This window comes from Myxine glutinosa, chromosome 5, assembly GCF_964187855.1.
Source record: "Myxine glutinosa chromosome 5, kmMyxGlut1.1, whole genome shotgun sequence".
In the NCBI taxonomy this organism is placed as follows: Eukaryota; Metazoa; Chordata; class Myxini; order Myxiniformes; family Myxinidae; genus Myxine; species Myxine glutinosa.
In genome coordinates, this window is record NC_136265.1 from 194,319,493 (window position 1) to 194,334,868 (window position 15,376).

The window sequence follows — 15,376 nt, forward strand, 5'->3', positions numbered from 1 at the left end:
CCAGGAGCGCATGCCTCCGCCAGGCTGAACCAGGAGCGCATGCCTCCGCCAGGCTGAACCAGGAGCGCATGCCTCCGCCAGGCTGAACCAGGAGCGCATGCCTCCGCCAGGCTGAACCAGGAGCGCATGCCTCCGCCAGGCTGAACCAGGAGCGCATGCCTCCGCCAGGCTGAACCAGGAGCGCATGCCTCCACCAGGCTGAACCAGGAGCGCATGCCTCCGCCATAATGAACCAGGAGCGCATGCCTCCGCCATTATGAACCAGGAGCGCATGCCTCCACCAGGCTGAACCAGGAGCGCATGCCTCCGCCAGGCTGAACCAGGAGCGCATGCCTCCGCCATTATGAACCAGGAGCGCATGCCTCTACCAGGCTGAACCAGGAGCGCATGCCTCCGCCATTATGAACCAGGAGCGCATGCCTCTGCCAGGCTGAACCAGGAGCGCATGCCTCTGCCAGGCTGAACCAGGAGCGCATGCCTCCACCAGGCTGAACCAGGAGCGCATGCCTCTGCCAGGCTGAACCAGGAGCGCATGCCTCCGCCAGGCTGAACCAGGAGCGCATGCCTCCGCCATTATGAACCAGGAGCGCATGCCTCTACCAGGCTGAACCAGGAGCGCATGCCTCCGCCATTATGAACCAGGAGCGCATGCCTCTGCCAGGCTGAACCAGGAGCGCATGCCTCTGCCAGGCTGAACCAGGAGCGCATGCCTCCACCAGGCTGAACCAGGAGCGCATGCCTCCGCCATTATGAACCAGGAGCGCATGCCTCTGCCAGGCTGAACCAGGAGCGCATGCCTCCGCCATTATGAACCAGGAGCGCATGCCTCCGCCAGGCTGAACCAGGAGTGCATGCCTCTGCCAGGCTGAACCAGGAGCGCATGCCCCTGCCAGGCTGAACAGTTTACGTTTTGTATCCACTGAATGGCCTCATCGGAATCCGGACGTAAACCAAAATCGAATGCACTTGTTCTTGTCACCTTTCCAACTCGTCCATCAAATTTCGTCAAAATCCGTCCAGAAACGGTTTGAGATATTGTGCTATATGTCGTTTTTGGGCCCCATCTCTCAATGGTGAAGAATCACTTTTAAAATAATAAATTCTCATATCCAAATCTGGATCTTCACAGTGTGATTTCTACCACTTCCATTGACTTCGGAACACTCCCGGGTATTCTGGACACTTCCACCTCTACAAGGCAGGCCAAACATGATGTCACCATTGATCTGTTAATTTTAACAGCGTTAACAGTGAGAGCGAACAGCGATTTATTGGAGTAAATGGATCGGAAATTTTCCTCGGTGTTAATTTTAAAGGACCGACAAATAATCTTTATGACAAGCGTCCCTAACGATCAAATCACTCGGAGGTTGCCCAGGCCAGTCGGTTACACTTAGATCGAGCTGTGCCATTTTTGTACACACAGGCCTTCAACAATCCTTGGATTTATATTTGCAGATAACATAAAGCTCCGATATTCCACTCATTCTGTACAATCACATGTTAAATCTATATAAAACCGAAAAACATGGTCCGTGAAGCTGCACGTCCGTCCGTCCATGAAGCAGTGCGATTATATATCTATAAATTACGTACTGTTTGAATGCCGGTTGCATCCTGTCTATTGATTACGTATGTCTTAATTACGTACTGTTGGGATATACCTTTCGATCTTTCAGACTACTGAGGCCCCTTAGATCTTTGAAGAACCTTTAAGTCCCCTAAGACCTTCAAGACCACCAGAATCCTGAAAGACCACGTAGAACAGCAACATCAGTCATTCCTCTCATTTATCACTTCCCGTTTCAATAGCACATCATCCATAGCGTCGTTCAGGTGCAGCCTGACGTATACCTGGTGGCTTTGCCCATGGTGATGTCCTTCAGAAGGTGACAGTGATGTGGGATGAACTCGAGGAGCTTGTTGTACATGCCGCGGAGGCCCAGTGTGTGACGTTGCAAAAACTCCTCTGTTATTACCTGGTTCAAAAACAATGTTGAAGCACCAAGTTTTTCCTGAAATTTTATAAACCTGAAAAATGCCTTCCTAAAACCCCTTTGGGTTTGTTTCTACACTCAGGAAAACGATGCCTTATGTACATCCTGGCAAAGATTCCAACATTATCTATTCTAGCAACGACAAGGCCAAATTGTCATTTTGATACAACAGAGTACGTGTCACAAAAAGCAAGCGTCAGTTGACCAATCAGGTAATCCTATTTGCAAAGCCTTGTGGTCTCTCCGTGTGAAATAAATGCAGTTCTCCAGCATGTTACCTTTTCAAACGAATGCATCGATGAAGTAAAGTTACAGGTTAAACACTAGAAGTGTAGTGCCATGGATGTACGGGCTACCTTGGACTCACAAAGCTGATGTGCCTCCGCAGCCTGTGGGTACTCCTTCCTACTCAGTCCAAAGTTATGGCACAGGTGATCGTCATGATGTTTGTAAAGTCAGGTAGGCATATGCCACACCAGCAACTTCATGGACAATATCAAAATGATAGAGGAAAAGATCATGGTGAGCTTCGATGATGCCCCCGTGTATTCGCTGCTCTGCAGTCAAAGTGACCAAGGATGGACTAGGCCACTTGCACGACCGGAAGAGGATGTGCCCGAGCGACTAGCCAACATCGGATGACATCGATCTAGAGCCTCCTTTGGGCAACACAACCTCCTTATACAAAATACGTTTTTGGTAGGGCCACGGGATAACCCGTTTCTGCCATGGTAACGATTTTAGTGATGGAGGGATTAACGGATATAGCATTATGTCAGGGACAGGAGTTCCGGCTGAGTGTTTGGTTTTGGTATGTAAATGATACATGTTGTGCACCAGGATACGGTTTAACCACTTCATCAACCACAAAAGATAAGATACCTATTCAGGGTCACAGAGAGATGGCAAATTGCCGTTCCCATTAGGAATGTGTTAACTGGCACCATGATCATTCATTGGCTACATCAGTCTACCGTAAACCCACGGACAGATAGATTGTTGGATTTTTGGACATTCTGCCCCTTCTCACACGAGAGTGGTGGCCACCACACTGTCATCCTGGCCTTAGTCCCTTTGCTCAAGCTATAGAACTCATCACGAGATGCAAGATGCGTGCAGGTAATGTTGGCAGGGACACAGTTGCGAACTGACGTTTCCACCTAACTTGAGACATTGACAGCACCTGCAGAGAGAAAAGTGGAGAAATTCACTGAAGGAACGGGTTTTCCCGTTTTACTTTGACCCTTCATGACGGAATGCATTGGCTACAATTTGGGCAATGTCCATACCAGACGTTGAATTCGAACTTTGCGTCGCTCAGCACAACTGTGCTGTTGGTGGTCTTTTCATTTTGAGAACCAGAAATCTACCCCCATAAAGCGAGTCGGCTCTTACAGACTGGCCCCCCGACCTAGGCATAACAAGGAAAGGGTCCAAAAGATCCAAAGACGCATTCTTGTAAGCTAAATGAAACAAGAGCGAGAAATGCTTTTCAATACAAGTCCCCTAACCATGTAACATCTGAAAAATTGACGAAACGCCCTGAAACTCGAACTTTTTCTGTAACTTATCATAATAAAGCCATGCACCAAGTTTCAGTTTAATATGTTAAAGAGTATGGGGAAAAGTCTGAAAACCACAGGTGGGACGGACGGACAGAAGGAGAGCAAATCTGTGAAACCGGTAGGGGACTAGTAAGGACATGGAGGGAAAGGAGGAAGTGATGGGATTAATGGCAAGTTCCTTTAGAAAGAGTGCACATTTTAGAGATTGCTTGATGGACATTATTTGTGGAATTTTTTGGAAAGGAAGTGAAGGTACCTAGTCAAAAAATGTGCCCTAAATGGCTCACTGATCTAGACCTCACCTCATCCATAAATGGCCGCACAAGCATCTTAGCCACCAGGGCCTCGGCGTCGTGAGCTTTGTCGATGGTCGAATAAGTGCGCAAGCACTGGCGCACCGAGTCCGCCCGCCCCGCCTGCAACCCCTCCAACAACCTTCCCTCCAGCGACTGTTGTAGCGTGGCCGTGATATCCGCAATCCTCTACGGTGAGGCAGGCCACAAACAGTCAGAACAAATCAATTTCCCACATTCCCAAAACTAAATCCGTTCAAGTATAATGACTCCAATGAGCTACAATCGGCACCGTTCATTTAAACCAATTATCCCAACATGCAGGTGTTAAACAACACTTACAGGACGGATAACATCCAGAAGCGGCATGCCTTTGCTTTGCACGGCATAGAACTGCAGCTGGTTGAAAACGGTAGCTATGCGTTCAAGCACGTGACCGGCCAATGGAGAGCTGCGACCACAGAAAGAGGCAAAACCAGGAATGGTCTGGGAATTTCACTCGTGACGTTACAATCCACTATACGTTGATGCTCAGATTTAAATCGAATCCACGATATGTTAATGTTCTAACAATCTTGCACTCCACACGATAACATTTCATCAACAAATCAGATTGAACATCTTATTTCTCGACACTACAGTTTAGTACCAAATCAAAGTTGTGATGAAACAGGAAGAACTAGAATAGCACTCGGTGGAGCACAAAGCTCCACCGGGATGAAACGGTTTACGTTTTGTATCCCAATGATAGGCCGGATCTGGATCCGGACCTTAACCAAAATCTAATCGGCTCGTTCTCGTCACCTACCCAACTCATCCACCAAGTTTAGTCATAATCTGTCCACAACCTTTTGAGATATCTTGCTTTATATCGTTTTTCGCCCAAACTCTACATGGTGAAGATTCACTTTCAATAATCTGGTATCCAGATCCGGTTACGGATCTTCACCAAAGTTGAATCGATGAGTTACTAAATTTCCTCTGAATCTGTCCACAATTTTTGAGATATCCTGCTCGCAGACAGACGGACACAGTGGTGAAAACATAACATCCGTCAACCTTCGGTGGTTGAGGTAAGTATTAATCAGTTACAAATCACTGTAGTTGTTGTTGTTGTTGTTGACAATCAATGTTGACAAAGCTTTAATGTAGTGGAAATGTGGACAATTGTCATCTATCTATAATTCCAGTAATCTCTGTGTGTTTGTTTGTACGTTTGTACGTTTGTTTGTCTGTGACCGCTGTTTCTCGACAACCACGGGTCCGATATACTTGAAACTTGCCAGGTATATTGCTGGGGACCCGAGGATGTGCCTTTTCAAGGTTTCATATTAATCGGACAATTACTTACCGAGCTATGTCCAAAAAACGATTCAACCAATCAGAGAGCAGCGAGCTATCGCGTGTGCCGAACGTGGCGGACACACTCTGCCTCGGATGGCACATTTGAGAGCGTATTCATTTATTTCACGTTTGCAAACTATGTTGGCGCTATGTTGGCGTTAAACTATGTTTTAAAACTAATAAAAACCCCGGGGGGATTGTCACTGTACTCGCAAGCCGTTCGCCGTTCGCTTTGGCGTTGCGAATGGACCAAAACATTTCATGCACCAAACCATTTCATGTAAAGCGTTCGCCGTTCGCTTTGGCGTTGCGAATGGACCAAAACATTTCATGGACCAAACCATTTCATGTAAAGCGTTCGCCGTTCGCTTTGGCGTTGCGAATGGACCAAAACATTTCATGCACCAAACCATTTCATGTAAAGCGTTCGCCGTTCGCTTTGGCGTTGCGAATGGACCAAAACATTTCATGCACCAAACCATTTCATGTAAAGCGTTCGCCGTTCGCTTTGGCGTTGCGAATGGACCAAAACATTTCATGCACCAAACCATTTCATGTAAAGCGTTCGCCGTTCGCTTTGGCGTTGCGAATGGACCAAAACATTTCATGGACCAAACCATTTCATGTAAATAGAGGGGGGGATATAATTTTAGATATAGATATAGTACGGGCATGCCCTAGTCTATCTATAATTCCAGTAATCTCTGTGTGTCTGTGTGTTTGTTTGTCTGTGACCGCTGTTTCTCGACAACCACGGGTCCGATATACTTGAAACTTGCCAGGTATATTGCTGGGGACCCGAGGATGTGCCTTTTCAAGGTTTCATATTAATCGGACAAGTAGTTACTGAGCTATGTCCAAAAAACGATTCAACCAATCAGAGAGCAGCGAGCTATCACGTGTGCCGAACGTGGCGAACAGACTCTGCCTCGGACGGCACATTTGAGAGCGTATTCATTTATTTCACGTTGGCAAACTATGTTGGCGCTATGTTGGCGTTAAACTATGTTTTAAAACTAATTAAAACTAATTTGCGATTCATCGTAACTGCGATATGCGACCTTCCGGACAGTCAAATGAGGACGTCACTTCCGGACTTATGGATAGTCATAGTGACGACGTACTGATGCTGAACGTGGTGAGCAGACGCTGTAAGGTACGATCGATTGTAGTACACGTTTATAATAACTCTGCCGATACAGGCCCGATTAACTGCAGCGCCATCCGAGCTGCGGCGTCGGGACGATACATTCATTGTACGGTCACATCACGCACTTACGGGCACGCCCATGGGCCCATGGGCACGCCCATGCATGCATGGGCGAAGACATTTTTTTTTTTTTTTTTGGCAAGGAACAGGCACCCACGTACGGGCACGTCCTAGTAATAAAGAAATGTACCAAGTTTCAGTTGAATATATTAAATGGTTCGGAAAGAAGTGCAGAAAACCAAAGGTGGGCCGGAGGGATGGACAGCAAACCTATAGTTCCCTCTGGGTAGGGGACTAATAAGCACACCCCGTTTGGTCCAACAACTGGCTTTATTTATTTTCATCGTCGAGGTTCTCTGTCAAAGGAAATATAACAGGCCATGGCAGGTAAAGATACACACCTTTGACCTGGACTGGAGCCCTCTTGGGATCCTTGCGCCTGGAGAACTCGCTCTATCTCCTCAACGGATCGAATCACTTGCATCAGTTGCTGCAAACATGTCTATTCGGAAAAATAGAGAAAGAATAAAAATTACTTTAAGGATATCAAAAGCACCCAAAACGTGTTGAATAACTTTAAAGTGTGTAATCTGTAATCAGACTTTGTACGCCCAACAATGACGTCACTGCAGTTTCTCATCGTCATCTCACCTTTTTCTTTCGAATGTCTGCCCTTTTCTCAAGGCGATCGTTAATCATTCCAATGGCTTCGTGGAATACCGATCTCACACACTGCAACACACAAGTGGCCGTCGGAAACTTCCTACAGCAAGGAAAAGGAGCTTCCACAAAACAAAAGAGTACGTACACCTTTCCACTAATAATAAACAAACGAGAAGACGTCACGCAGAGCACCAATCCCCCAAAAAAGGTTGCCATGGATACATCAAATTGTCAATTTCAATAAGATTAAAATTGACGATCTTAATCAAACCTCAGGTCAATCGGATTAAAATTGACGATTTTTCAGATGAAAATCGATATTAGAAGTTCGACCTTGAGTTGACCTTTTGACCTTTTGACCTCAAAAATAGTTGGTTTCCCAATTTAATGACTCGATATACAAAATGCTGTTCAATTTTAAAATCAATCGGATGTAAAATGACGATTTTAGAACTCTGACCTCCAGATGACCTTTGACCTCAAAATCAATAGGCTTAACTGTGACGACCACTACAACTTGCTGAAGTTTCATGACGATCGGTTTAGAATTGTGACCTGTAGGCCGGTGACAAAAAGACAGACAAACAAACAGACGGACAGACTAACAAACTCAACCGATCAATATACATTAAAAATCTTCGATTTTGCAAGTAATAAAAACCTCACCAAAACTTCCTCTCGCAGTTGTCCAAGAGGAACGGTCAGCTGGCTTAACGACTTATCCATACCAACCTGCAAATAAAGGAAGGATTAAATGTCTCCGACGTCGGTGTGAAGCACCAGGAAGCACCAGGAAGCACCAGGAAGCAACACAGAAAACAAGGACCTGAAAGTGTTATTTCAAGAGGGTGTTGAGGGAGGGAGGGGACGGAGAGTGGAGGAAGGATACAAATTGACAAAACGCTCCTTCCACATCGACACGAGATTGTGAAAGCAACGATATCACAAAATTAGATGTCGCTCGGTCAAAGCCAGTTGGTTCCATCAGCGATACGAGTTTTTGGGCCTTCAGATTTTCAGCAGAAATAACTATCACTTGGTTAATTCAGCCGCCATATTGCCGGGGATTGCTGAAGCAGAGGAATGCACCCGCTGATGCATCGTGTCCAAGATCGTGGCCTAGTGTGGCATCATCAAGTTGGACTTCCATTCATTGTGGGAAGCAAGCACAGAAATAAACGGATATCTGCAAGAAAGTTACAGAAAAGAGTCGAGAGCACATTCCCGGGTTGAAGGAGAGAACTTTATCTCATGTTGTTGAACTCGTCGCGTGCGACGGTATGGCGTTTAGTATTTGGTAGAGTCAGACTGGTGATCGTGCTTCTGACATTTACAATGTTAGTGAAGTCAATGCAAATGTCTACATCAAATAAAACGGTCTCTGTGCTGCTTCTCCACTGGTAATAAAATGGCTGCACAGACATGGTGACAAGGTTGATGCTTCCTCTCCATTACCAGGTTTGAGTTATTCAGAATGGGTCCAGGTCTTGATCGCCTCAACCCGAGTCGTCTCTGTTTAATGGATTTGAGTCAAAGGGGATGTCATCACATTGTTTCCAAGAGTGGAGTGGTTAAGGACTTGGGAGTGGCAAGGGGAGGTTGAGCACTGAGTTGGGAGTGGGAGGTTGAGGACTGGTGGTTGGGAGTGGGAGGTTGAGGACTGGTGGTTGGGAGTGGGAGCTAGAGGACTGGGGGTTGGGAGTGGGAGGTTGAGAACTGAGGGTTGAGAGTGGGAGGTTGAGGACTGGGGAGTGGGAGGTAGAGGACTGGTGGTTGGGAGTGGGAGGTTGAGGACTGGGGGTTGGGAGTGGGAGGTTGAGGACTGGGGGTTGGGAGTGGGAGGTTGAGGACTGGTGGTTGGGAGTGGGAGGTTGAGGACTGGTGGTTGGGAGTGGGAGGTTGAGGACTGGTGGTTGGGAGTGGGAGGTTGAGGACTGGTGGTTGGGAGTGGGAGGTTGAGGACTGGTGGTTGGGAGTGGGAGGTTGAGAACTGGGGGTTGGGAGTGGGAGGTTGAGGACTGGGGATTGGGAGTGGGAGGTAGAGGACTGGGGGTTGGGAGGGGAGGTAGAGGGCTTGAGAGTGGCAAGGGGATGTTGAGGACTTGGGGTTGGGAGGGGGAGGTAGAGGACTGTGGGTTGGGAGGGGGAGGTAGAGGACTGAGGGTTGGGAGGGGGAGGTAGAGGACTGTGGGTTGGGAGGGGGAGGTTGAGGACTGGTGGTTGGGAGTGGGAGGTAGAGGACTGGGGGTTGGGAGTGTGAGGTTGAGAACTGGGGGTTGGGAGTGGGAGGTTGAGGACTGGGGGTTGGGAGTGGGAGGTTGAGAACTGGGGGTTGGGAGTGGGAGGTTGAGGACTGGGGATTGGGAGTGGGAGGTAGAGGACTGGTGGTTGGGAGTGGGAGGTTGAGGACTGGGGGTTGGGAGTGGGAGGTTGAGGACTAGTGGTTGGGAGTGGGATGTTGAGGACTTGGGGTTGGGAGGGGGAGGTAGAGGACTGTGGGTTGGGAGGGGGAGGTAGAGGACTGAGGCTTGGGAGGGGGAGGTTGAGGACTGGTGGTTGGGAGTGGGAGGTAGAGGACTGGTGGTTGGGAGTGGGAGGTTGAGGACTGGGGGTTTGGAGTGGGAGGTTGAGGACTGGGGGTTGGGAGTGAGAGGTTGAGGACTGGTGGTTGGGAGTTGGAGGTTGAGGACTGGGGGTTGGGAGTGGGAGGTTGAGGACTGGGGGTTGGGAGTGGGAGGTTGAGGACTGGGGGTTGGGAGTGGGAGGTTGAGGACTGGGGGTTGGGAGTGGGAGGTTGAGGACTGGGGGTTGGGAGTGGGAGGTTGAGGACTGGGGGTTGGGAGGGGGAGGTAGAGGACTGGGGGTTGGGAGGGGGAGGTAGAGGACTGAGGGTTGGGAGGGGGAGGTAGAGGACTGAGGGTTGGGAGGGGGAGGTAGAGGACTGAGGGTTGGGAGGGGGAGGTAGAGGACTGTGGGTTGGGAGGGGGAGGTAGAGGACTGTGGGTTGGGAGTGGGAGGTTGAGGGCTTGAGAGTGGCAAGGGGATGTTGAGGACTTGGGGTTGGGAGGGGGAGATAAAGGACTTGGGGTTGGGAGTGGGAGGTTGAGGACTTTGGGTTGGTGTGGGGGAGGTTGAGAACATAGAGTTGGTGTGGGGGAAAGTTGATAACTTGGGGTTGATGTGGGGGAGGTTGAGGACTTGAGGTTTGTGTGGTTAGGGGGGGTTAGGACTTGGGGTTGGGAGGGGGAGGTTGAGGACTGGGGATTGGGAGTGGGAGGTAGAGGACTGGGGGTTGGGAGGGGAGGTAGAGGGCTTGAGAGTGGCAAGGGGATGTTGAGGACTTTGGGTTGGGAGGGGGAGGTAGAGGACTGTGGGTTGGGAGGGGGAGGTAGAGGACTGAGGGTTGGGAGGGGGAGGTAGAGGACTGTGGGTTGGGAGGGGGAGGTTGAGGACTGGTGGTTGGGAGTGGGAGGTAGAGGACTGGGGGTTGAGAGTGGGAGGTTGAGAACTGGGGGTTGGGAGTGGGAGGTTGAGGACTGGGGGTTGGAAGTGAGAGTTTGAGAACTGGGGGTTGGGAGTGGGAGGTTGAGGACTGGGGATTGGGAGTGGGAGGTAGAGGACTGGTGGTTGGGAGTGGGAGGTTGAGGACTGGGGGTTGGGAGTGGGAGGTTGAGGACTGGTGGTTGGGAGTGGGATGTTGAGGTCTTGGGGTTGGGAGGGGGAGGTAGAGGACTGTGGGTTGGGAGGGGGAGGTAGAGGACTGAGGGTTGGGAGGGGGAGGTAGAGGACTGTGGGTTGGGAGGGGGAGGTTGAGGACTGTGGGTTGGGAGTGGGAGGTTGAGGGCTTGAGAGTGGCAAGGGGATGTTGAGGACTTGGGGTTGGGAGGGGGAGATAAAGGACTTGGGGTTGGGAGTGGGAGGTTGAGGACTTTGGGTTGGTGTGGGGGAGTTTGAGAACTGGTGGTTGGGAGTGGGAGGTAGAGGACTGGGGGTTGAGAGTGGGAGGTTGAGAACTGGGGGTTGGGAGTGGGAGGTTGAGGACTGGGGGTGGGTTGCCCGGAAACACCGTCTGTCGGTAAATTCTACATCACCAAATAGACCCACAACAAGCACCGAGTTCCGTGCAACGCGGCAGGTGTGGAGTTGGTGTGGGGGAAAGTTGATAACTTGGGGTTGATGTGGGGGAGGTTGAGGACTTGAGGTTTGTGTGGTTAGGGGGGGTTAGGACTTGGGGTTGGGAGGGGGAGGTTGAGAACTTGGGTTGGGAAGGGGAGGTTGAGAGCTTGGGGGTGGTGTGGGGGAGGTTGAGGACTTTCGGTTTGTGGGGGGGTGGAGGGGGTTAGGACTTGTGGTCGGGAGGGGGAGGTTGAGAACTTGGGGTTGGGAGGAGGAGGTTGAGGACTTGGTGATGGGTGGTGGTGTATATATATATTTTTTTTAGCATAAATTGTGTATTTTTCCCCTACAAGTCCAGCCTTCTGAAACACCCTATATTTATCAAGATACGATGACACAAAGACCTACCAAGTTGGTCGAGAGGTTGACAAAATCTGCATAGTCCTTATTGATAAGTTCCACCATCGACCGCTTCAGCAGCTTGTAGAACACCTCCAGGTCTTCCCTCAGAGTTTCCAGCGACACATGCTTCTTGCAATCGGCCACAAAGTTGTCTACGTCAAAATCATCCTAGAGACACAAAACAGGGTCCACAATCCAAGGTCGACAATCCAGGGTCCACAATCCAGGGTCCACAATCCAGGGTCTACAATATAAGGTCTACAAAACGGGGTCCACAATCCAGGGTCTACAAAATAAGGTCCACAATCCAGGGTCTACAAAATGGGGTCCATAATCCAGGGTCTACAATCCAGGTTCTACAATCCAGGTTCTACAAAATAAGGTCTACAATCCAGGGTCTACAATCCAGGGTCTACAAAACGGGGTCCATGATCCAGGGTCTACAATCCAGGTTCTACAAAATAAGGTCTACAATCCAGGGTCTACAAAACGGGGTCCATGATCCAGGGTCTACAATCCAGGTTCTACAAAATAAGGTCGACAATCCAGGGTCTACAAAACAGGGTATACAATTCATGGTCTACAAAACAGGGTCTACAAATTAAAGTCTACAACACAACCCACGTAGTTACCCATCTTTATCTACTATTTGGCAAAAATAAATGCTAAATGTTTTAGAGTTTAAATTCCCGCATTTTCAACACAAGAAAGAGCAAGAGAACGCGGAAAAAGCGTGCATTCCCAGCCAAGTCGAGGCGACATCGGGAGGAACTTCTGGGCCCTGGAATGGTTACGAACCTTCATAAAGAGGTTCTTGTCGAAGCACAGAGACCCAGCATCCGCCTCCAGCATGTGGCTCTGCCAGTCTTCAGCCATCACTAATGAAGATCCTTTGCCCGGAAACACCGTCTGTCGGTAAATTCTACATCACCAAATAGACCCACAACAAGCACCGAGTTCCGTGCAACGCGGCAGGGTAGACGTCATATCCGGGTACAGAGGCGTGCCGCGCGGAAGGGGGAGGAGCAACCGGCGATAAAGGGCCGGCAGGGGAGTAAAGGGGCGGAGCAAATAGCTGTTAATCAACTGGAAAAAGAAAAAAAAAAAAAAGGAAACTGTTAGAGGGAGAGATGGCTGAGTGGTTAACTTTAGCGCTGAGTGGTTAACTTTAGCGCTGTGTGGTTAACTTTAGTGAAGTGGTTAACTTTAGCGCTGAGTGGTTAACTTTAGCGCAGTGGTTAACTTTAGCGCTGAGTGGTTAACTTTAGCGCTGAGTAGTTAACTTCAGCGCAGAGTGGTTAACTTCAGCGCAGAGTGGTTAACTTTAGCGCTGTGGTTAACTTTAGCGCTGAGTGGTAAACTTTAGCGCTGAGTGGTTAACTTTAGCGCAGAGTGGTTAACTTTAGCGCAGAGTGGTTAACTTTAGCGCTGAGTGGTTAACTTTAGCGCTGAGTGGTTAACTTTAGCGCAGAGTGGTTAACTTTAGCGCAGAGTGGTTAACTTTAGCGCTGAGTGGTCAACTTTAGCGCAGAGTGGTTAACTTTAGCGCTGAGTGGTTAACTTTAGCGCTGAGTGGTTAACTTTAGCGCAGAGTGGTTAACTTTAGCACAGAGTGGTTAATTTTAGTGCAGAGCGGTTAATTTTAGTGCAGAGTGGTTAACTTTAGCGCTGAGTAGTTGACTTTAGCGCTGAGTGGTTAACTTTAGCGCAGAGTGGTTAACTTTAGCGCAGAGTGGTTAACTTTAGCGCAGATTGGTTAATTTTAGCGCAGAGTGGTTGACTTTAGCGCTGAGTAGTTGACTTTAGCGCTGAGTGGTTAACTTTAGCGCAGAGTGGTTAACTTTAGCGCAGAGTGGTTAACTTTAGCGCAGAGTGGTTACCTTTAGCGCAGAGTGGTTAACTTTAGCGCTGAGTGGTTAACTTTAGCGCTGAGTGGTCAACTTTAGCGCTGTGGTTAACTTTAGCGCAGAGTAGTTAACTTTAGCACAGAGTGGTTAACTTTAGCGCAGAGTAGTTACCTTTTGCGCTGAGTAGTTAACTTTAGCGCTGAGTAGTTAACTTTAGCGCTGAGTGGTTAACTTTAGCACTGAGTGGTTAACTTTAGCACCGAGTAGTTAACTTTCGTGCAGAGTAGTTAACTTTAGCGCAGAGTGGTTAACTTCAACGCAGAGTGGTTAACTTTAGCGCCGAGTGGTTAACTTTAGCGCTGAGTAGTTAACTTTAGTGCAGAGTAGTTAACTTTAGCGCAGAGTGGTTAACTCTAGCGCAGAGTGGTTAACTTAAGCGCTGAGTGGTTAACTTTAATGTTGAGTGGTTAACTTTAATGCCGAGTGGTTTACTTTAATGTTGAGTGGTTAACTTTAACGCTGAGTGGTTAACTTTGACGCTGTGGTTAACTTTAACGCTGAGTGGTTAACTTTAACGTTGAGTGGTTAACTTTAACGCTGAATGGTTAACTTTAATGCTGAGTGGTAAACTTTAGCGCTGAATAGTTAACATTAACGCTGAATAGTTAACTTTAACGCTGAGTGGTTAACTTTAGCGCTGAGTGGTTAACTTTAGCGCTGAGTGGTTAACTTTAGCGCTGAGTGGTTAACTTTAGCGCTGAGTGGTTAACTTTAGTGCAGAGTAGTTAACTTCAGCGCAGAGTGGTTAACTTTAGCGCCGAGGGGTTAACTTTAGCGCCGAGGGGTTAACTTTAGCGCTGAGTAGTTAACTTTAGCGCAGAGTCGTTAACTTTAGCGTAGAGTGGTTAACTCTAGCGCAGAGTGGTTAACGTAAGCGCTGAGTGGTTAACTTTAATGTTGAGTGGTTAACTTTAATGCCGAGTGGTTTACTTTAATGTTGAGTGGTTAACTTTAACGCTGTGGTTAACTTTGACGCTGTGGTTAACTTTAACGCTGTGGTCAACTTTAACGTTGAGTGGTTAACTTTAACGCTGAATAGTTAACTTTAACGCTGTGGTTAACTTTAACGCTGAATAGTTAACTTTAACGCTGAATGGTTAATTTTAGTGCTGAATAGTTAACTTTAACGCTGAATGGTTAACTTTAACGCTGAGTGGTAAACTTTAGCGCTGAATAGTTAACTTTAACGCTGAATGGTTAACTTTAACGCTGAGTGGTAAACTTTAGCGCTGAATAGTTAACTTTAACGCTGTGGTTAACTTTAACGCTGAATAGTTAACTTTAACGTTGAGTGGTTGTGGTTTTATTTGCACTTTCATTAATATGGGAAGTTGTTGATGATGATTTTGCACTGTGACGATATTGTTAAGTTTTATTTAACGATTAAAGCAATTTTCAATTAAAGTTGGGGCCTCGTTTCCTCTTATCTGCTTTATTTATCCACAGAGCAGGTCAAGAGGGTGTGGCGTACGTTCTAAATCGACAGGAACCACCGCGGAGGAACTGTCGGGATTCCAACCCAATTGTGAGAATGAACAACCAGATCTTTATAAACAAACGGCGCAAACATGTTCACGGGGGCAGCACCGGGTACCCACCAGGGGCAACGATGAGTACCTGCCGGGCTAAGCGGGGTACCCGCCGGGCTAAGCGGGGTACCCGCCGGACAATACCGGCAGCCCTGCTTGCTCCCATAAATGCAGGTGTACTACATTTTAACGTCAGTGGGGATGAAATGCTAATTCTGGGAAGGTTTGTTGTGAGACGATCAATATCTCTTGTCAAAATCATGATTTCATTTGTGATAATTTAAGACATTAAACAACAACAACAACGACAGGTGCAGTCAAAGCTCAAAGGCGGAAATATCGTCCAGATT

The 15,376-nt window shown here is 48.2% G+C and overlaps 1 protein-coding gene across 2 annotated transcripts in view; it reads right to left on the minus strand.

Moving 5' to 3' along the window:
• The window catches only part of COG2 (component of oligomeric golgi complex 2), a 98,651-nt gene that overhangs the window by 16,248 nt on the left and 67,027 nt on the right, over window positions 1-15,376 (minus strand). For both annotated transcript variants that reach the window (XM_078779313.1, XM_068115177.2), the window contains 8 exons: window positions 12,389-12,499; window positions 11,597-11,758; window positions 7,739-7,804; window positions 7,061-7,141; window positions 6,811-6,911; window positions 4,198-4,306; window positions 3,865-4,044; window positions 1,855-1,979 (listed from right to left, as the gene is read on the minus strand). In XM_078779313.1, the coding sequence (XP_078635439.1) occupies window positions 1,855-1,979; window positions 3,865-4,044; window positions 4,198-4,306; window positions 6,811-6,911; window positions 7,061-7,141; window positions 7,739-7,804; window positions 11,597-11,758; window positions 12,389-12,499 (935 nt within the window). The remainder of the gene's footprint in view (window positions 1-1,854; window positions 1,980-3,864; window positions 4,045-4,197; window positions 4,307-6,810; window positions 6,912-7,060; window positions 7,142-7,738; window positions 7,805-11,596; window positions 11,759-12,388; window positions 12,500-15,376) is intronic.